This window comes from Thalassophryne amazonica, unplaced genomic scaffold, assembly GCF_902500255.1.
Source record: "Thalassophryne amazonica unplaced genomic scaffold, fThaAma1.1, whole genome shotgun sequence".
Classification (NCBI taxonomy): Eukaryota; Metazoa; Chordata; class Actinopteri; order Batrachoidiformes; family Batrachoididae; genus Thalassophryne; species Thalassophryne amazonica.
Genome location: NW_022986251.1, coordinates 459,782 through 482,224, shown reverse-complemented (window position 1 = coordinate 482,224; position 22,443 = coordinate 459,782). Strand labels below are relative to the sequence as shown.

The 22,443-nt window shown below is 44.6% G+C and overlaps 1 protein-coding gene across 1 annotated transcript in view; it reads right to left on the bottom strand.

Moving 5' to 3' along the window:
* Positions 1-22,443, bottom strand: part of LOC117505810 (cGMP-specific 3',5'-cyclic phosphodiesterase-like) — a 54,596-nt gene that overhangs the window by 7,940 nt on the left and 24,213 nt on the right. Inside the window, exons 6-14 of the mRNA XM_034165348.1 lie at positions 18,330-18,438; positions 18,165-18,249; positions 15,634-15,806; positions 13,477-13,536; positions 13,079-13,225; positions 9,284-9,409; positions 8,604-8,698; positions 5,728-5,815; positions 1,176-1,276 (exon numbers count right to left, since the gene is read on the bottom strand). Coding sequence (XP_034021239.1) covers positions 1,176-1,276; positions 5,728-5,815; positions 8,604-8,698; positions 9,284-9,409; positions 13,079-13,225; positions 13,477-13,536; positions 15,634-15,806; positions 18,165-18,249; positions 18,330-18,438 — 984 coding nt within the window. The remainder of the gene's footprint in view (positions 1-1,175; positions 1,277-5,727; positions 5,816-8,603; positions 8,699-9,283; positions 9,410-13,078; positions 13,226-13,476; positions 13,537-15,633; positions 15,807-18,164; positions 18,250-18,329; positions 18,439-22,443) is intronic.

The following is a 22,443-nucleotide window of genomic DNA, read 5'->3' as shown; positions in this document are numbered from 1 at the left end:
CACCACTGACCTATGACGCGGTTTCCAGAATAACAAGGACCTGGTGCTGTCACAGGCCGTCCAGCGCCATGACAAACACAAACCCAGCTGGCAGGAAGCTGAGTCTGACCATCACCAGCAGGTTCTGGATGCAGCGGCACCGACTAGTGATTGGTGGCAGCATGATGCCGACGATGTGTCTGTGACAATGTCGAGATTCTGCCATGTGGGAAAGCAGAGTCTGTGTGCTTGAAGGGTCTGACAACACGTTAATACCTGGTTCCAAACCCGGCTGCTACTGCAGCTCAGAGATCAAAAGTATTGTGTTTTACAGAGTGTACGTCGCGGGTTTTTGCTAGTTTGGGAGGTCCATGAAAAAAATCACACATTCGTTAACAATAATTATAATAATAATATTATTTATGTCAGTCTTTGCCAAGAATCAAAGCACGCAACAAAATGAACTCCAATAATAAAAGTACAACGATGCACAAAAATCCCAAATTAAAAAAAAAAACTGAAATAGACTGCAATGATTTCTTTTGTACAAACTGCATAAAATAACATCATACATGTTGTCCAATGCACCTTTATTTGTCCATCTTGCTCATTTTGGGGATTTAAGAATCCTTTTGTTAATGAACAGCACAGGCTGTAGTGTGCACATGTGTCACACTGATTTCAGGTTTGTTCTTAAATGCGCACACAGACAAAAAAGGTGCAACCTATACTCCAGAAAATACTTCAGCTAGAAGTTTGTGGTTGCTGAAACTGAACCAGGCATCCGGGCCTTTGAAGAAAACTTTAATCTGGGGAAAAACAAATAATGAGCTGGGCGCAGAACTCAGGAACCTTCCAGTTTATAGTCCTGAAGACGTTCCATCGCCGCTATACGACACGGGTGGAAATCATCGGACCACCAGACTCCGATTTCAGGTCCGCTCTTAATGTGGTCAGAGTGGTCCTGAAATCTGAGTGGTCCCCGGTTTCAGGAGAAGACGGAGACAGAACAAACTGATTATTGGAGGAAGAAGTGCCCAACCCCCACCCCCAGTGACTTGCAGTTCTTCAAATTAATCAGGTTTAGAAAGAAACATGTTTCAAAAAAGCTAGAGGATAGACTGTCTGGCTCCCTCTCTGCTCCAACAGACCTTCATCGTTCTGCCAGCGCCCCCTGCAGGCTGTTTGGTACCTACTTCATGTAAATGGCCAAGTCGGTGGCCAGAATCGCCGCCTCAACCATCTTCAGAGTGGACTTGTACTCATCCAGTGACAGAGCGCTCAGTATCTGGTTTCCCTGAGACGAATGAGGAAAAGAGCTCATTCAGTGATGTCACAGCTTCTTTATGACATCAGAAAACATCCATGGAAGAAAAAGCTCTACACACAAACACATCCAGGTCCCAAAAGTTCAACTCTGCACTTTGCTGCATCCACCATGTTACAGAACAGCCTCAGACTAAATGTGGTGTCTGATCCGATACGATACGATACACTTTATTGTCCCCTCAGGGAAATTTGTCTTGGACTCATGCTAGGTGCCTTACAAGAAAAGAGAAAACAAACAATACAGATAAAAACACAACCACATCCATAACAAATTAACATGACAGGAGTCAGGAGAAACACCATAAATATTGCATAATTCCAATTTTAAACATTATTGTTTAACAATTTAATAGACATGGGGACGAATGAATTTTTAAATCTATTCAGTCTACTCCGAGGAACTCTGTACCTTCTCCCAGAAGGAAGGAGAGTGTACTCTGCGTGAAGAACATGAACTGAATCCATCAGTATCCTCTGAGCTGCTTTCAAAACAGACTCTTCATAGAGTGAACTGAGGGACTGATATTGTTTCTTTCCGATTATCTTCATTGCATCATCAATTTGTCTGTTATGTTTCGTTTTAAATTGTACAGAAAGATTGCCGTACCAGGCAGTCATGCCATACCTAACTAGGCTCTCTAACACTGTCTGGTAAAACAACAACATAATTTTCTGATTGACTCCATACAAATTAAGTCTACGTTGGAAATAAAGTCTTTGATGGAATCGGGAGCACAAACTGTCCACATGTGCAGTCCAGCTGAAGGTATTGTCTATGTGCAGCCCCAAGTACTTGTATGAGTTGACCTGGTCAATGGGAATACCATGTATGACCACAGGAGTATGGTCCCCAACAGTCCTTGGATCCAGAATGTTCTCTCACAGTCATCCGAGTCTCACTAAAGCCTGGTTCACACGACAGGATTTAAAAATTATCTTTAGGTCTCTAAAACCTGAGAGACCACACACGTGAAGATAAAAAAATCAGAGATCTAACAGGTTTGGTGGTACAGTGTGTGGTGTTCAGCCACACGGTAAGGACAACACCACCACACACCAACAGATTTCACACACGAACATTCCCAGCTCAGACAGGAAATCTCGCAAAATCTCTCGAGATTAAACCTGACTTCAGAGTAAACAAATGGAGATACTTTGTGGACTATTTAAAACAGAGGAAAAAAAAACAATACAAAAAGAAAAGGCGTTCTTTAAAGGAGTGGAGACAGCGCAACCACCGGACTTTCTGGTAAGTCAGAACAGCTGTTTTGATTTTATTTTCCGCCCCATGCGTCCGTCACCTCACTTCCTGATTGGCTACACGTCACATTCAGCAGGCTGCTCGTTTTGGTCGGAGGACACAACACACACTGGGATATCGGGGCAAAAAAAATCCACCATGTTGAATATCCCCGATTTGCGATCGGAGCGCTCCTGACGTCCTTCCAAGCAGATCAAAGCGCTCTTAACACACCGCACACGACAGGAATATCTGATAAGATCATCTTTAGCATCATCATGATTGTTGGGGCATCCTTAAGATTGTCGGAAGGGGAAGATCGGGTCCGATATCGGCCTAATTATCCTGCCGTGTGAACCCGGCCTAAGTCACCGCTCATATCTGCTACCTGACAAACATGCTCTGGGTTGGACCCAGGCAGTTCTGTGGCCCATCCTCTTCTCCTGAGAGGACTGCTTGCCGTATCCAGGTGACGTGTCAGCCCTGGTGCTGAGGCCACGCCTTCACGGTGTATGATGTGAACATGAAATGAACACGTGAGTAACAGATTGTTGTGTGGCTCTGAAACAAATGGGTCATTCGTGATGGAACTCAATGTTTTTAACTTCACGGGCCAAATATCACCTGTGTGGAATGTTTGAAGGCTACGACTCTGTGGAGCTGAGACTTTTTATTTAGTGTTTATTCAGAGGCCGTAAAGCTTGGAGCAGCTTTTACTTTATTGGACTATAACAGGGTCGTTATCAGCTGCAGGACTGGAATCCAAAGGTCAAGGACCGTGAAGAGAGGAAACACGTAAGAACCTGGTGAGATTCCATCTGCTGCAGACCGACTATAAGGGTGATTCTTTAACTACGGGCACTATTGGCCTTGTAAATGTAATTTCCACCACACCATTGCCTTACAATATAAAGCACCTTGGGGCAACTGTTTGTTGTGATTTGGCGCTATATACATGTGCTCTGATGTCACTGTTTATCTCCATAGAAACTACCCAAACAATCTTTCATACAAACTGTTTAAAGGGACATTACAGTGTTGTGGTGGAAATTACGGCAATAGTGTGGGACAACTACATTTTGTTTAAAAAAATCACAACAGTTGTATGACATTGAATACCCCAATTATGTTTTGATTGTTTTACTGATATTTTATTCAGAGATATTTTAAAACATTAGAAAAAATGTTTCTTTACCATTCATTTTTATCATTGAAGATCAAAAGTCTGGGTGTGGGACAAGCACAAAACGGCAATATTTGCATATAATGATGCTGAAAAAAGGTGAAAAAGTCATCATAGACTACTAGAACAAATTTCTTAACACACTTTCATTGTAAAGATAACTATAAAAGTGTGAAATTTCCCCTTTTTTCTGTTTTTCATACAATATGATCAAAGGACAATACAACCCCTGGCAATAATTATGGAATCACCGGCCTCGGAGGATGTTCATTCAGTTGTTTAATTTTGTAGAAAAAAAGCAGATCACAGACATGACACAAAACTAAAGTCATTTCAAATGGCAACTTTCTAGCTTTAAGAAACACTAAGAAATCAAGAAAAAAAGATTGTGGCAGTCAGTAACGGTTACTTTTTTAGACCAAGCAGAGGAAAAAAAATATGGAATCACTCAATTCTGAGGAATAAATTATGGAATCACCCTGTAAATTTTCATCCCCAAAACTAACACCTGCATCAAATCAGATCTGCTCGTTAGTCTGCATCTAAAAAGGAGTGATCACACCTTGGAGAGCTGTTGCACCAAGTGGACTGACATGAATCATGGCTCCAACACGAGAGATGTCAATTGAAACAAAGGAGAGGATTATCAAACTCTTAAAAGAGTAAATCATCACGCAGTGTTGCAAAAGATGTTGGTTGTTCACAGTCAGCTGTGTCTAAACTCTGGACCAAATACAAACAACATGGGAAGGTTGTTAAAGGCAAACATACTGGTAGACCAAGGAAGACATCAAAGCGTCAAGACAGAAAACTTAAAGCAATATGTCTCAAAAATCGAAAATGCACAACAAAACAAATGAGGAACGAATGGGAGGAAACTGGAGTCAACGTCTGTGACCAAACTGTAAGAAACCGCCTAAAGGAAATGGGATTTACATACAGAAAAGCTAAACAAAAGCCATCATTAACACCTAAACAGAAAAAAACAAGGTTACAATGGGCTAAGGAAAAGCAATCGTGGACTGTGGATGACTGGATGAAAGTCATATTCAGTGATGAATCTCGAATCTGCATTGGGCAAGGTGATGATGCTGGAACTTTTGTTTGGTGCCGTTCCAATGAGATTTATAAAGATGACTGCCTGAAAAGAACATGTAAGTGTCCACAGTCATTGATGATATGGGGCTGCATGTCAGGTAAAGGCACTGGGGAGATGGCTGTCATTACATCATCAATAAATGCACAAGTTTATGTTGATATTTTGGACACTTTTCTTATCCCATCAATTGAAAGGATGTTTGGGGATGATGAAATCATTTTTCAAGATGATAATGCATCTTGCCATAGAGCAAAATCTGTGAAAACATTCCTTGCAAAAAGACACATAGGGTCAATGTCATGGCCTGCAAATAATCCGGATCTTAATCCAATTGAAAATCTTTGGTGGAAGTTGAAGAAAATGGTCCATGACAAGGCTCCAACCTGCAAAGCTGATCTGGCAACAGCAATCAGAGAAAGTTGGAGCCAGATTGATGAAGAGTACTGTTTGTCACTCATTAAGTCCATGCCTCAGAGACTGCAAGCTGTTAGAAAAGCCAGAGGTGGTGCAACAAAATACTAGTGATGTGTTGGAGCGTTCTTTTGTTTTTCATGATTCCATCATTTTTTTCCTCAGAATTGAGTGATTCCATATTTTTTCCCCTCTGCTTGGTCTAAAAAAGTAACCGTTACTGACTGCCACAATTTTTTTTCCTGATTTCTTATAGTGTTTCTTAAAGCCAGAAAGTTGCCATTTGAAATGACTTTAGTTTTGTGTCATGTCTGTGATCTGCTTTTTTTCTACAAAATTAAACAACTGAATGAACATCCTCCGAGGCCGGTGATTCCAGAAATTTTGCCAGGGGTTGTAAGTGCCCATAGTCTAAGAATCACCCATAAACCGCTGTCGGAGCCTCTTTAAACCTGGTCCAGCGGCACCAGGGTGATGCGACCTTACGGGGCTATTGAGGATCATCAGGCACTGGTCGAAGTGGTGGTGCTCCATGGTGGAGTGGCAGTAGAGCTGGGCCAGAGGGTGCTCGCTCCTGGACAACACAAACACAAAGTTTGAGAAGTCAACTCCGAACCATCCCCAACCCCAAAAAACACACAGCTCCCACAATGCATCAGTCTACACAGTCAACGACTTTCATCAAACATCATAGGTTGTGTCTTGGCACAGGAAGGGTGGGTGATATGAAAACTGGTCACGTCGGAGGAGTCATGTTGATTACATCAGACTGTTCACCAGTCCAGGGGTTTAAAGTCATTGGTTCTCAAGCTGGTCGTCAAGAACCAGCAGAGCTCCCCAGCTCACTCAGGTGTGCTCAGCCAATCAAGCCCAAGGAGACAGTTAATGATAGTCCAGTTTTGGTACAAAGTGATACAGATGACTGGGTATCAGAATTAATCAATTAAATAGTTTTTACTATGTTGAATCTTTGATCTCCAAAGTAAAGGTCAAACACGGCCAATATCTGACGTATGACCTATGGGTCAGTTCGTGTGAGATCTTGGCAGCCCTCCTGACTGACCGTCTCACACTTTCAGAAAATACTGTTATTCCCAGTAAACAACATGGAAGGTTTCAGCCTCATATCTGCATTGGTTTTTGAGATAGTGGGGCTTTACAAATGGGGCGTGGCACTGATTTTCGTGCAAAAGAGCGGTACAGAAACATGCTGATTTCAGGAAGACATTACTTTTGAACTATTCATGCTCGATGCATGAAATTGTCATGAGTTGTTCTTATGAACTAGATATCTCTAACTGCTATAAAAAAGACTTACGGCTGCATATTTGTCTGTTTATAGTTTGCTGAAAATTTTAAATCATTTGTGCTTTGCAGCAGTTTTGGTCCTCTGTTTCCACATTGAAGCACATCAGATCTTTTAAATTTTGACATTTATTTCTCATGTTATTATTTTTCTGAAAGAATACATTTTATCATTTCTGAGGCATTAAAAATGAAAAAGGCAACATAACTTACAACTATATTTGAAAAATGCATATTGCTCAGGTGTGACAAGGTCCACCTTAAAAAGGACTGTACCACTGGAAAGAGCAGATCCCCAATAACATAGTCACCAAATATGAAGAGGATGTCTGGACCAAAATATATTTGTTAAAGTATCAAATATTTCACCACAATCAGAAAAGTCGAACACTGAACCACTGCACTGAAAATAAAAACTTTAGATCAGAGAATTAATGTTTGTATTTTATGAAGAAATATTCAAATTATCTTTATACTGCAAGTTTTACAAACGACAGCAGAAGCAAAACTTCAGACTAATCCTGTCAACCTCAAGAGGCGGAACAGTGAGACGTTCATGCTGCCTGTCAGCTGATGGAACTGGAGCAGAGCGTATCGAGACAAGACCAGAACTGGATAGAGGCAGGGCGAGACGAGATTGTCTGGAGGCAGGGCGAGACCGAGACTGGACAGAGGCAGGGCGAGGCCGAGACTGGACAGAGGCAGGGCGAGACCGAGACTGGATAGAGGCAGTGCGAGACCGAGATTGGATAGAGGCGGTGTGAGATCGAGACTGGATAGATGTGGTGTGAGACCTAGATTGGATAGAGGCAGGGCGAGAGCAAGACTGGATAAAGACAGGGCGAGACCAAGATTGGTTAAAGCAGGATGAGACCAAGACTGGGTAGAGGCAGGGCGAGACCGAGATTGGCTTGAGGCAGGGCGAGACCGAGACTGGACAGAGGCAGGGCGAGGCCGAGACTGGACAGAGGCAGGGCGAGGCCGAGACTGGATAGAGGCAGTGCGAGACCGAGACTGGATAGAGGCAGGGCGAGACCAAGACTGGATAGAGGCAGGGCAAGGCCGGGACAGGATAGAGGCGGTGTGAGACGGGACTGGATAGATGTGGTGTGAGACCTAGACTGGATAGAGGCAGGGCGAGAGCAAGACTGGATAAAGACAGGGCGAGACCAAGATTGGTTAAAGCAGGATGAGACCAAGACTGGATAGATGCAGTGTGAGACCGAGACTGGACAGAGGCAGGGCAAGACCGAGAATGGATAGATGCAGTGTGAGACCGAGACTGGACAGAGGCAGGGCAAGACCAAGACTGGATAGATGCAAGGCGAGACCGAGACTGGCTCGAGGCAGGGTGAGACCGAGACTGGCTCGAGGCAGGGTGAGACCGAGACTGGCTCGAGGCAGGGTGAGACCGAGACTGGCTCGAGGCAGGGTGAGACCGAGACTGGCTGGAGGCAGGGTGAGACCGAGACTAGATAGGGACAGGGTGAGACAGAGACCAAATTGAGGCAAGGCATATTAAGACAAGACGGAGGCAGAGTGAAACCAGACCAAGACAGAGACCGGACTGAGACAAGGCATATCAAGAGAAGACTGAGACAGGACAGAGGTAGGGTGAGTCCAAGACAAGACCGAGGCAAGGCGAAAGAGACTGGACCGAGGCAAGACATATCAAGTCAAGACCGCGACAGGGCAAGTCCTCAACCATGAAACAAACTTTTCTGCCTGTCTGTGTTGAATGAGCAGACAGGCGGTCCCTTAATTTATTCGACCAAGAGTCATGAACACTCCGGAGAAACAAGTGGGGACCCCGACTGACAGTCTGGGCTGTTTTATTTTGGACTTTGACACAAAACTACTGGGTGTTATGATTGGCTGTTCTTTGGCCACATTGTTCTGTTACCATGTACCCTCATATGTTCAGCAATAACCTGTAAAAGTCAAGTGGTTCAAAGTTCAGGGCCACTGGTTTACATCTGTTCTTGACTTCTGGGAGCAGGACAGATGGCCCCACCCACTTTAACGGTGCTGGTGGTGTGTGCGAGTCCAAGCAGTACCTCTGGATGTAGGAGTTGTTGACTCCTCTGTGGTCCAGGTCGTGGCTGAGAGTCGCGATCATCAGAGCCAAAACCTCCAGATTGGTCAGGCGGTCCTGTCGGGACACAATTAAAGGACAGAAGACACACCCAATGTGAGTGACATGAGTCTTAAAGGGACAGCGCACTGCTGATGTCACACGATGCGTGAGGCCATCATTAGTGCCTTGGTTCGAACCCCGCTGAGGTCAAACACATCTTGGTCACAGACGTAAACACCCCCAAAGAGATGATGACCTTTGACCTTCAGTTAGCAGCCTCCTTCTCTTTCACGAGTTTCGGACAGAGGAGGTTTTTCATTATGTATCTGTGGGCGGAGAAGCCATGAAGTTTAATAAGCTCCACCCACACTTCCTGGCCATTATTAGCACTGTGACGATGTTGGTGTTTTGTGTGTACGCCCCGGTGCCCTCTCTCAAGGAGTGGTAAAAAAATGGCTTTAACTTTCCGTTACCTTAAGGTCCTCTCTGATGTCATAAATTGTCAGAATAGATGTGTGTTTTTGTTGTTAACTGATAATTGTGTGGCTGCATGTTTCCATCTCTGTGCATCACAGTTTTGTACGAATGACATCGCCAGCCTGTGTGTGACCTCTCACAGGCCGCCAGCTTTGAGTCTAACTGCTGACTGGCTGCGCTCACCTCCAGCCGGCCTGACTTGAGGAGGGCGAACATGGTCTGGGCAGTGTTGAAGGCGTGTCTCCAGTTGTGGTAGGCCACATTCTTCCTGTAGTTCTTCTTCACGCTCAGAACCCACTGACATAAACTCTGTGGACCACAAACAGCTCACACGTGAAACAGGTTAGAACTTCAGCCCAGGCACGGCCCCTTTTAACAGAGCTAGAACATCAACAAACACTGTACATTGTACATGTGCACACTCGGCAATAACGGAGACATTTCACACCAGATGCTGTATGTCCACATCTCCAGCCTTATCAGCAACTTTGTGAATAAAACTTTTAATTACAGAAGAAATCTTAGATCTTTTATATGAAAAAAGTACTGTATTTATTCATTTGAGTGAATTAATCAACAGATGCTGAGCTCAAATAGGGCAAACTCTAACGGCCTAAATAGAGGGTAACAAACTAAGACCGAGGACATATTGAACATCTTCCATAATGTGAAACCCCGATGGCTCGTTAAAGAGCCCGATGGTTTAAGGTAAACATGTCAAACGCTGATGGCTCATGAAGGTAAACGTCAGATCGCGACGGCTCATTAAGGTAAGCATGTCAAAAGGTAAACATGTCAAACCCTGCTGGCTCGTTAAGGTAAACATGTCAGACCCTGGCGGCTCGTTTAGAGAAGCATGTCAGATCCTGTCAGTTTGTTAAGGTAAACATGTCAGATACTGAGGGTGCGTTAAAGTAAACATGTCAGATCCTGACTATTCGTTAAGGTAAACATGTCAGATCCTGAGGGTTCGTTAAGGTAAACGTGTCAGATCCTGAGGGTTCGTTAAGGTAAACGTGTCAGATCCTGAGGGTCCGTTAAGGTAAACATGTCAGATACTGACAGCTTGTTAAGATAAACATGTTAGACCCGGACGGCTCGTGACATCACTGCATCAGTTATGTCTCAGTGCTCTGAACAGGTCACTGTGTTAGTTAGGTCTCAATGCTCTGGCAGATGTCACTGCGTCAGTTAAGTCTCGATGCTCTGGCAGATGTCACTGAGTCAGTTAGGTCTCAGTGCTCTGTGAAGGTCACTGTGTCAGTTAGGTCTTGATGCTCTGTGGAGGTCACTGTGTCAGTCAGGTCTCGATGCTGCGTCAGGTCTCGGTGCTCTGGCAGAGGTCACTGTGTCAGTTAGGTCTCGATGCTCTGGCAGAGGTCACTGCATCAAGTCTCTGTGCTCTGGCAGAAGTCACTGCATCAGCTCTCGGTGCTCTGGCAGAGGTCACTGTGTCAGTTAGGTCTTGATGCTCTGGCAAAAGTCACTGCGTCAGGTCTCGATGCACTGGGGAGGTCACTGTGTCAGGTCTTGATGCTCTGGGGAGGTCACTGTGTCACTTAGGTCTCGATGCTCTGGCAGAGATCACTGCATCAGTTAGGTCTTGATGCTCTGGCAGAGGTCACTGCATCAGGCAGACTCGATGCTCTGGCGGAGGTCACTGCATCAGGTCTTGGTGCTCTGGCAGAAGTCAGTGTGTCAGGTCTCAATGCTCTGGCAGAGGTCACTGCATCAGGTCTCTGTGCTCTGGCAAAAGTCACTGCATCAGGTCTTGGTGCTCTGGTAGAAGTCACTGTGTCAGGTCTCGGTGCTCTGGCAGAGGTCACTGTGTCAGTTAGGTCTTGATGCTCTGGCAGAGGTCACTGCATCAAGTCTCTGTGCTCTGGCAGAAGTCACTGCATCAGCTCTCGGTGCTCTGGCAGAGGTCACTGTGTCAGTTAGGTCTCGATGCTCTGGCAGAGGTCACTGTGTCAGTTAGGTCTTGATGCACTGGCAAAAGTCACTGCGTCAGGTCTCGATGCACTGGGGAGGTCACAGTGTCAGGTCTCGATGCTCTGGGGAGGTCACTGTGTCACTTAGGTCTCGATGCTCTGGCAGAGATCACTGCATCAGTTAGGTCTTGATGCTCTGGCAGAGGTCACTGTATCAGGCAGACTCGATGCTCTGGCGGAGGTCACTGCATCAGGTCTCGATGCTCTGGGGAGGTCACTGTGTCACTTAGGTCTCGATGCTCTGCCAGAGGTCACTGCATCAGTTAGGTCTTGATGCTCTGGCAGAGGTCACTGCATCAGGCAGACTCGATGCTCTGGCGGAGGTCACTGCATCAGGTCTCGGTGCTCTGGCAGAAGTCAGTGTGTCAGGTCTCAATGCTCTGGCAGAGGTCACTGCATCAGGTCTCTGTGCTCTGGCAAAAGTCACTGCATCAGGTCTTGGTGCTCTGGTAGAAGTCACTGTGTCAGGTCTCGGTGCTCTGGCAGAGGTCACTGTGTCAGTTAGGTCTCGATGCTCTGGCAGAGGTCACTGCATCAGGCAGAGTCAATGTTCTGGCAGAGGTCACTGCATCAGGCAGACTCAATGCTCTGGCAGAGGTCACTGTGTCAGTTAGGTCTCGATGCTCTGGCAGAGGTCACTGCATCAGGTCTCGGTGCTCTGGCAGAGGTCACTGCATCAGGTCTCTGTGCTCTGGCAGAGGTCACTGTGTCAGTTAGGTCTCGATGCACTGGGGAGGTCACTGTGTCACTTAGGTCTCGATGCTCTGCCAGAGGTCACTGCATCAGTTAGGTCTTGATGCTCTGGCAGAGGTCACTGTATCAGGCAGACTCGATGCTCTGGCGGAGGTCACTGCATCAGGTCTCGGTGCTCTGGCAGAAGTCAGTGTGTCAGGTCTCAATGCTCTGGCAGAGGTCACTGCATCAGGTCTCTGTGCTCTGGCAAAAGTCACTGCATCAGGTCTTGGTGCTCTGGTAGAAGTCACTGTGTCAGGTCTCGGTGCTCTGGCAGAGGTCACTGTGTCAGTTAGGTCTCGATGCTCTGGAAGAGGTCACTGCATCACGCAGACTCAGTGCTCTGGCAGAGGTCACTGCATCAGGCAGACTCAATGCTCTGGCAGAGGTCACTGTGTCAGTTAGGTCTCGATGCTCTGGCAGAGGTCACTGCATCAGGTCTCAGTGCTATGGCAGAAGTCACTGCATCAGGTCTCGATGCTCTGGCAGAGGTCATTGTGTCAGTCAGATCTCAATGCTCTGGCAGAGGTCACTGCATCAGGTCTCGGTGCTCTGGCAGAAGTCACTGCATCAAGTCTCGGTGCTCTGGCAGAGGTCACTGCATCAGCTAGGTCTTGCACTGGCAGAGGTCACTGCGTCAGTTAGGTCTCGATGCTCTGGGGAGGTCACTGTCAGTTAGGTCTTGATGCTCTGGGGAGGTCACTCTGTCAGTTAGGACTCGATGCTCTGGGGAGGTCACTGTGGCAGAGGATGACATCCTGTAGTTTGAGGCCCCATTGCCTTTGACTGCCTACAATCAAAGCCAGCCTTCACCAGGCATCTGTCCACAGGCGCTCTCACATTCAGCTTTAACACACAGGGTCTTTTTCTCATGGATGTTGACTGCAGCCCAGAGCCAACCCCATCCCGACCCAGCGGTGCTGGTTCCAACAGGCCTGCGGGAGAGTGGGGGGCCTGACTGACAGCGGTGGTGGAGGTGGCTTTTGTAAATATAACTCATGCAGTAATGTTTATAACAGTTTTTTAGAAGTGCCTCGCAGTAATTCCTGCTCTGTGGTTACCCGGTAACTGTGCCTTAACACAACTAGAACAATGCCAGAAAGCGGTTTGATTTGATTTTGTAAATGTAAAAACTATTGAAACCATTTAAAAAAAAAAATGAAATCTAATCTTGTGGCGCCATGTAAAATCACCATTTACAACCAAAGCCAGGTTTTAGGGGAACGTTTGGAACAGAGTCGGACTACATTCTCACCGTGTGCTTCATCTGGAAGGTCTGGACCAGGTTGAGGTCCACAAACATGCGGATGGTTCCCAAGGTTGTCTCTGTGTCTGACAAGCTGAAGTCACTGAAGCCAAAGTTCAGCAGACCCAACAGCTGTGCCGATGGAACCATGGCCACCTGAAACACACACAGAACCTCAGCGGGCTGAGGGCTTTGGGGAGAACCATGCCCACAGTCCAAAGACTGCTAACTGGTGTTGCATTCTTATTGTGTGGACGGTCAGAATCGCCAGGTGTGACCAACGATCAGATTTTTTTTTTTTTTTTTGGCTGATTCAGTGGGATGGAGGTGTGTGTTGGTGTGTGTGTTTGTTTCTGTGTGTGTGTCTGTCTGTCTGTTTGTGTTTAGAAGAATAAAAGTTAATTTACCGCTGTTACCTGGAGTTCCCGTGATTCTTCCTCTGTGGCGGTGGCATGATACGACAGGACCTGCAAACACACACACAGCGAGGTCACTGAACATGCACACACGTGCACAGATAAAGCGGTGTCAGTTTGTGTGGTGTTTCCTGTCAGACACACACACACACACACGCAATCCTTCACTTTTGGGGGTGGGGTTTATTCATGCTGTAAGTGAATATAAAATATTGTTTGATGATCTTCAGCAAAAATTAAAAACACTGACATAGATTCTTGTTGCAATGCAGATGCTTGTGTTGTGTGAAATATAATCCAGATCGACAAACTTCAGGAATTAACCTTCGCCTGGGTTCCTTCCGAGTGCTTCCAAAGGTGAGCAGGTTCACTAAAAAGGTGACTCTAAACTGACCACAAGTGTGAGCGCTAACATGTGTCTGTCTAGATGTCATTTCTGTGACTGACAAGTTGCCAATGGAGGGGCAACCCCACCTCTGACCCAATGACCACAGTGATAGACTCCACCCCCCCAAGACCCTGACCTGGAATGAGTGGGTTTAGAAAATGAATGAAGTTATTGAACAAAACATCTTAAAGAGCTCCGTTTCAGAAATGACCCATTCAGACACAAAGCTTTTGAGAGCAGCCAACCAAACCCACTAGACCAGTATGACCGCAGACTGATCCCTGAGACCAGTAGGGTCGCAGACCAGTCCCTTAGGCCAGTACAACCCACAGGCCGATCCCTTGAAAGCCGCACACCAATCCCTTAGACCAGCAGACCCACAGACCGATCCCTTAGACCAGTACGACCGCAGACTGAGCCCCTAGACCCGTACAGCTGCAGACCGATCACTTAGCCCAGTACGACCCACAGACTGATCCCTTAGACCAGTACGACCCACGGACCAATACTTTAGACAAACGCAGACTGATCCCTTAGACCAGAACGACTGCGGACCGAGCACTTAGACGATCACAGATTAATCCCTTAGACCAGTACAACCGCAGACTGAACCCTTAGACCAGTACAACCCACAGACCAATCCCTTAGACCAATACAACCCCACACCAATCCCATAGACCAATACGGGCGCAGACTGATCCCTTACACAAGTACAAACACAGACCGATCCCTTAAACCGGTATGACCCACAGACTGATCCCTTAGATGACTGCAGATTAATCCCTTAGACCAGTACGACGGCAGACTGATCCCTTAGACCAGTACGACCCACAGACTGATCCCTTAGACCAGTATGATGTGAAGACTGATCCCTTAGACCAGTACAACCATAGACCGATCCTTTAGACCAGTACAACCTCAGACTGATCCATTAGACTAGTACGACCCACAGGCCGATCCCTTAGACGAACGCAGATTAATCCCTTAGACCCGTATGACTACAGACTGATCCCTTAGACCAGTACAACCACAGACTGATCCCTTAGACCAGTATGATCGCAGACCAATCCCTTAGACCACTACGACCTCAGATCGATCCCTTAGACCAGTACAACCGTAGACCAATCCCTTAGATCAGTACGTTCACAGACTGATCCCTTAGGCCAGTACGGCCGCCAACCGATCCCTTAGACCAGTACGACTGCAGACTGATCCCTTAGACCAGTACGACTGCAGACTGATCCCTTAGGCCCATACGGCTTCACACTGATCCCTTAGACCAGTACGACTGCAGACTGATCCCTTAGACCAGTACGACTGCAGACTGATCCCTTAGACCAGTACGACTGCAGACTGATCCCTTAGGCCCATACGGCTGCACACTGATCCCTTAGACTAGGATGACCTCAGACTCATCCCTTAGACCACTACGACTGCAGACTGATCCCTGAGACCAGTACGACCGCACACTGATCCCTTACACCAGTACGACCGCACACTGATCCCTTAGACCAGTACAGAGAACATACAGAGAAGCCGTGAGTCAACGTGTTTCATTGATGCCAAGTGTCTGCAGAGCTGTCACAGGTCAGATCACCTCCAGACCTGAATGAATAAACTGCAGATTATTTTTAGGACCCACTTGTGCAAACCAGATGGTCACCCCTCTGAGTCTGGTCTGCTTGACTCTCTCCTGACCTCTGTTACCAGTGAGCTCGCTTGTCTAATTCTGATTTAAGCCTGCTGACTGTGCTTCTCACCTCTAAGGTCACTTCCTGTTTGGCCATGGCTCTTTCCACTGCTTCGTACATCTGTGTGTTCTGAATACCGAGGCCGCAGAAGATGACAAAAGCTTCCAGGAACTGCTCGTCATTTCTGTTGAAGACCTTCACACCTGAACGCTCGTCCATCTTGTTGACCAGCTGACATACGCCTATGCACAAACAACAATTGTTGGGTTCAGGGGTCACGACATCACCAAGCATCAGACGGATGGAGCGTAAGAACCCTTCATCCACGGCAGCACACAAACTAAATGGCATCTCAGACTGTGGACTGTCATAAGGACACAGTGCTGCATCATTGTTTTTATGCACAAATATCATCAGCGTTGAGGACAGCATCATAAGACAACCAAATTAAAAAAAACCATCAAAGAAGAGATCAGGTTTTACTGAAATTGAGATCCAGCACGTAGATACCTCAGTGGTCAGCACCCCAGTGGCTGTGGCTGGACAGAGTCAAGGACCTGCCCACGTTTCACCTAGCTGTGGCAGATAGATGGTTACTTGAGTGAGGTGAGAATGGACCAGTGGTCTGCCTGTGTGTTTGCCATACAGGACCCAGATCTGTCTCCGTAATGCGGTGGATCCAATGATGTACAGCACCAGTACATGGTCCAAGACCTGACCTAACACGTGGTCTTCCCAAAATCCTAAAAGTTGGTGTTGTTGAACCTCCAACCTCAGACAGAGCCTAACCCCTTCACTCTAACCATTAACCCCTTAACTCTAACCCCCTACCCTAACCCCTTACAGTAGCCCCTTAACCTAACCATGAGACTGTAACACAGTCACAATGGGACACAAATCTGTCCTTAAGGGCCCTGTCCCACTGGCGTTTAGGAGGATTTGTGTATGGATTGTGCACAAAATTGGCTCATATTCGCTTAACATCCGCAATATGCGTGAAACATGCTTCTATGAGTCGGCCGACACCCGCACATGTCCGCAATTATCCGCAGAGGCACGTTTTTCCATTACCAGGATTTTTGAGCTGCACAAAATTTTGGCTGTGGATGACATCCACCATACATACTCAATACATACTCAATACATACTCAATACATACACAAACATACTCAATCTATGCGCTGTATATTCGCCGTCATCTGCTGATATCCGCAGCTGACAGGGATTTGCGTCTTGGCAGCGGACTGGGACAGTGTGTAAAACGGATTTTTTGCGTGCCCATCATGTCCACATCACAAACTAAAATAAGTTGTAGCGACTGCATACAGACTGGCCATGAATAAAGCGTTTTATTACATCTGCTTTGCGTCTGCTTTGCATCTGATTTGCGGCGGATGCAAATCAGATGTGCTGTGTTCACAGCTGGACGCCATTCTTTGTTCTACTGCCACGTGCTCTGCGCTGGATGCTGCGTATATAAAATAACTATTTTGTGGCGGATTAATCATTTTATTCTGAAAATTGGCTTTTGAAAATGGCTCTAATCACCTCCTGAATCACAGAGGAAGCTGCAGCTGGGCCGTGCGCGCACGCGAACGACCCAGCATTTTGAGCCGTCTAAAAAGGTAATTATTTGACTTGTTTACATTGTCAAGGCTTGATAAAACAGTTGCGTGTTTTTTCATTCTTGTCTGCAGCCGTTACAGTATTTATTCCTGTGTTTATAACAGATTTAACTCCTTGTTATAATCGTTCAGACGAGCTGCACTCTGATGCGATCCGCTGACGTCACCACTTGCCCTGTTCACTGCTTCTTTACTCCAATCAACTTGTCCAAGTCCAGCAAATGCTCCAGAGGCTGTATTGTTGGTGTAAATAGTGATCCCGACAGCCCGAGTGCGCTTCTTTTATGACCGCAATGCAGATGCCGTGCACGCGCAACACGTGCGCGATGCATTCATAATACACCCGTAATACTGCCGTGATAATCGCAATGCGTCGGATCCGTTTCCTTACTACATGCGTTATACAACCGTGATTGTTCATCATATATTCGCTATATATTATTAATATATCCATAATTCATACTGGGACATTTGTCATTTTTGGCCATTTTTGTTGCGGACGATAACGAACACCCCTAATTTGTGTACTCAATTCATGCGCAATTAATCCTCTCCCCAGTGGGACAGGGCCCTAAAGTGATGACAAAAAAGTTCTTCCACTGATAATCTCTTCATGAAGTAAAACTGAATCTTTGAAGGAAGACAGTGACTTTGCAATGGACCCTTTTGATCTTCAGAGAAGCTTTGAAGACACTCTGTTTGAGGGCATAGCAGTTATTGGCTCATGATGTTGATAATAATCACTGTGACTGACGGAGGGGAAGGACATTCATGGTAATTCTCTGATGCCTTGACATCACATCAACCCCATGATTACATATACTTATGGTGGCCGTCTCACTGCAGTACTCTGACTAGTACCACAAACCAAACAGGCTTCTTCTGGGACGTTTATCTGTTGGATTGACACTCATCTTAAAGTTCTACCCGAAATGATTTGAAGCCTTTGTCCATCCTAGAAAGCAGCAAGCGTACCGATGACTTTGTCCTTCTTGCCATTCTTGATGGGAGCACAGAGTAGACTCTGGATCTGGTTGGAGGTGTGGTCTGGACCTTCACTCTGCCAGATGATACAGATGAAAGCAAGATCATTCAAACAGCACAAAAGAAGCACACAAAATGACACAGAATGACTCTCACTGTCCAGGGGAAGCGCTGGTCCTTCTTGACGTCAGCGATGTTGAGTGGCTCCATCGTGCTGTTCACGTACTGAGCATACATGTAGTTAATCTGACTGACATCACACTCCCTGAAGAGACACAACGGCAGCACAATTAAACATCGACCCCATTAAACAGCCTCATCTAATGCCTGATTGTCAGAGTTGAAATCTGTAAAAAGCAACTCAGTTAACTAAACACAAAGAATGATCACGCCAGAGACTGAATTTCATTTCCTGATCAGGAAGAGTCAGCGTGACCCCTCGTCACTGTCCGTCAATCAGCTCTGAAGGGCCCACCCACTTTGCTCCTGAATTTATTAACACACAGACATATTACAGAACAATATACAAGGCACAGCTGTTTTTTTTCAGTCAATTCATTCTGTATCACTTCGCACCTGGAAGGCCCCCTGCAGTCTTGCTCAGACAGATAGTAATTGTTCTTCAAGTTGAAACATTACAGCACCAGCCTCGAACTTATGTATAGGCTGTTATTCTCTGCTCAAGGCCGAAATATTAATCTGTGCTCGACAAAAACATAGCTCTTAGCAAACAATCTGCAAATTCTTTCACCAACAAATGTTACTTTTCTCTGTGTTCAGCAAAAGAACAAGTGTTGTTTTCTCATGGAACAGTTGTAATGATTACTCTACAGTTTAGTTTATATTACTGTTTTAACAATGAGTGATTATTTAGAAGAATAGTGGTGCATGAACTCTTACATATGCATATATATATATATGGAAAACAGAGAACAGAATCAAAACAAGATGAAAGGCAGTTCAAAGTAAAGGCATCAAAGTAAAGACAAAGACATTAATATTTGATAATATTGACCGGTCGGCCAAGTGGTTAATGCGCTTGGTTTCAGTTCAGAAGGCTCCGAGTTCAAATCCCACCCCTGCCACATTTCTCCATGTAATGTGGAGTTGCGTCAGGAAGGGCATCCGGCATAAAACCTGTGCCAATTCAACATGCAGATCCAACTTGGATTTGCTGTGGCGACCCCGAGTACAAACAAGGGAGCAGCCAAAGGGACTTACTATTGACAATATATAGAAAACTCTATCATTATTCCCCCCTGTTTATCGAATTTAATGTCTACATTCTCAACATCATCACTGTAGAAACGTCAATAAACTTACAAACAGTGTACCTAACCATCATTTTGCCCCGTTTGGATGGGGTGACATGATTCAGCATCCAATAGCAATAACACAATATTGTAACGGGCCAGTAATAAGCCAGTAACTGTGGTGGAAATCATCCATTGAGCCATTGATCAAGCAAGAGGACAAATCACAATACTTATTAAGCTAGTTACCCCAGAACATTCAATAGTAAGAAGCACATTCATCATACAACACAATTCAACGTTTTCCATCAGATACACATCCGTCGAACACCATTTCTTTGTATAAATATTTAAACTGATTGATATTTGGACATCATTGGAGTTTCTCAGGTAGCTTATTCCAATTTGTTGGCCACAAATAGAGAAACAGAAGCATTTCCTGGTTATCCTTGCGCCTGCAATTTTTAAAACGATACAAACCCCTTAAATTATATATTCCTTCTTGTTGCATAAAATATCCTTGAATTCTGAGAGGTACTTGCTTAATTCATTTTTTTTTTTTAACTTTATACATCAGTCAAACAGCCTTAAATGAAAACATTTAATAAACAGTGGATTGGTATGATCCTGATAACCTGCATTATGAATGATTCTTAATGCCCTTTTGTAAAGGTTGAATAATGGTTGTGCTGTAGTTTTGTAGTTATTGCCCCATACTTGCACCAAGTCAAGTAAGGTGCAATCAATGTGCAATACAGAGTATGTAGTGATTTATCATCAAGAATGTGCTTTGCCCTGCTTAATATTGCCGTACTTTTTGATACTTTCTTTTGACTATGTTGAATATGTGCTTTCCAGTTGATCCTGCCATCGATGACCGCACCTGATGACTTGTTCTCTTTGACAGGTTCCATATTTACCCCCTGTATGTTTAATTGTATTCGTCTATTTTTTTATGGTTTCCAAATAACATTATTTTAGTTTTTAGACCAATTTAGTGACAGTTTGTTCATATCGACCCATCTCTTCAACTTTATCATTTCTGATCCCAGATCATCTAGTAATTGTTGCATATTATCCCCTGAACAAAATAAGTTTGTAACATCTGCAAAGAGGACTGCTCTAAACAGATCCGAGACTTTACATAAATCATTGATATACAATATGAATAACTTCGGTGTCAACACAGAACCCTGAGGAACTCCACAAACGATGTCCAGATATGAAGAACAGCAGTCCCCAAGTTTAACAAACTGTTTCTGGTTTTGTAAATAGCTTTTGATCCAATTCAAAGCTACTTCTCTGATCCCATAAAGCTCCATCTTTTGAAATAATATGTTGTGATTGATTGTGTCCTTTTTTTTTATGTCAACAAATAATCCTATCACTATTTTCCTTTGGTCCACATGTTTATTAATCTCTTCTATTGCATCTAAACCCATATTGACTATCATTAATCAAGTTGTGTTGTTCAATAAATTTATCCAATCTGTTATTGTTTTTGTAAGTTTTTGTTTTTTTGTTTTTTCCAATATCTTTGGAAATTGTGACACTAGAAAGAAACAGGCCTATGGATAGTAAAAAGATGCTTGTCACCAGATTTGAATAAAGGTATCACTTTCTTCTGGTCTGAATTGTAACATGGTTCATTTTTTTTTTTTATCCTGCTCTGGCAGCAAAGCTCTCCATAGTTAATACAGTGTTTTGAACAACCTGTTGATATTTCTCTCCTTCTGTCTGTTATGTCATCAAAAATAATTAGTGGATCAGTCAATCGACAATTTTTCAATCTTTTAGCAGTATTTAATATGTATACTGGGGAACTGATTCATAGAAATGTTTTAGAACCCAAAGTCTTCATTTCCTAGATGAGCCTGTTTCCAGCAAGTTCATGAATACCCGCTGGAACTCATTGATCTAAGTGATCAGTTCCACAGTAGCTCATTCATGATTACTGAGGCAAGATTGGCCACATACTGCAATGTTCAACTGAAGCAGTCAATCTGAATTTTCTTCTTTTTCCCCAGACAGAAAAGAATCAACCCACAAAAATTTCAAACCAACACCACACAAAAAATATATCACACAACAATAAGTCCAATCATTAATCACTCGACTGAAATATAATCTTGATCAACTTTGCTTAAAATCTGTTAAGTAGGTGAAACTAACCAACTTTTACACCTTATCCAGTGTACAAAAATCAACCATATTTTAACCACTTCATCCAAGTTATATGATCATTCAGTATGGAAATTAGGAAGATGATAGTATTTATTGTCTTTGAGTTATCATCTTAACAAGCTAAAAAGTCTTATTTCATCAACAGATCTATTTCAGAATTCTCCCTCAGAATATCTTTTACCCTGGACACCAACTCACACTCATATACATGTACAAAATTGATTAATGTGCACTTATTTCTCAGTATGTCCACACTTTAAAATGTTTGAGGAGCCAGCAACTGTGACCTTGACAGTTTTATCTAAAACAATTCACAATAATTACACACAATCTGTCTATATAGCGACAACAGAATAAAAGTAAGGAAAAATTGATAACAAGTATAATCTTCTAGAAAAGAAAGAACTGCAACCTTATATGTACATAAAATTCATGTTGAAAGTGAAGAACTCCTTATCTTTGAGAGTGTGTACATTCATGTGCAAAGTGTCCATTCTTCCCACACTTCCAACATTTCCTCTTTATCTCACGTCCACGGGCTTTGCCTCTGGCCGCTCTGCGGCACTGACCTTTGCCTACTTGCTCCAGCAGGTTTAAAAACTGCTGTGTTTGGTGCAAAAGCCTGGTCTGGTGTGTTTTTCGCTCCACGTCTCATTTGCCTTTTTGTAAAATCACTGGTGTTCTCTTTTGTGGTGTCAAATACTTTGTTGTGGAGTTTAACTGTAATTTTCCCAAGAAGTTAACTGTCTCTCACCACATTTTTAAGTGTTCAGGTGATGCTGGATCTTTGGTCATCGTCTGTGGTCTGGTGAGTGTAGGGAGGTGGAGAAGGC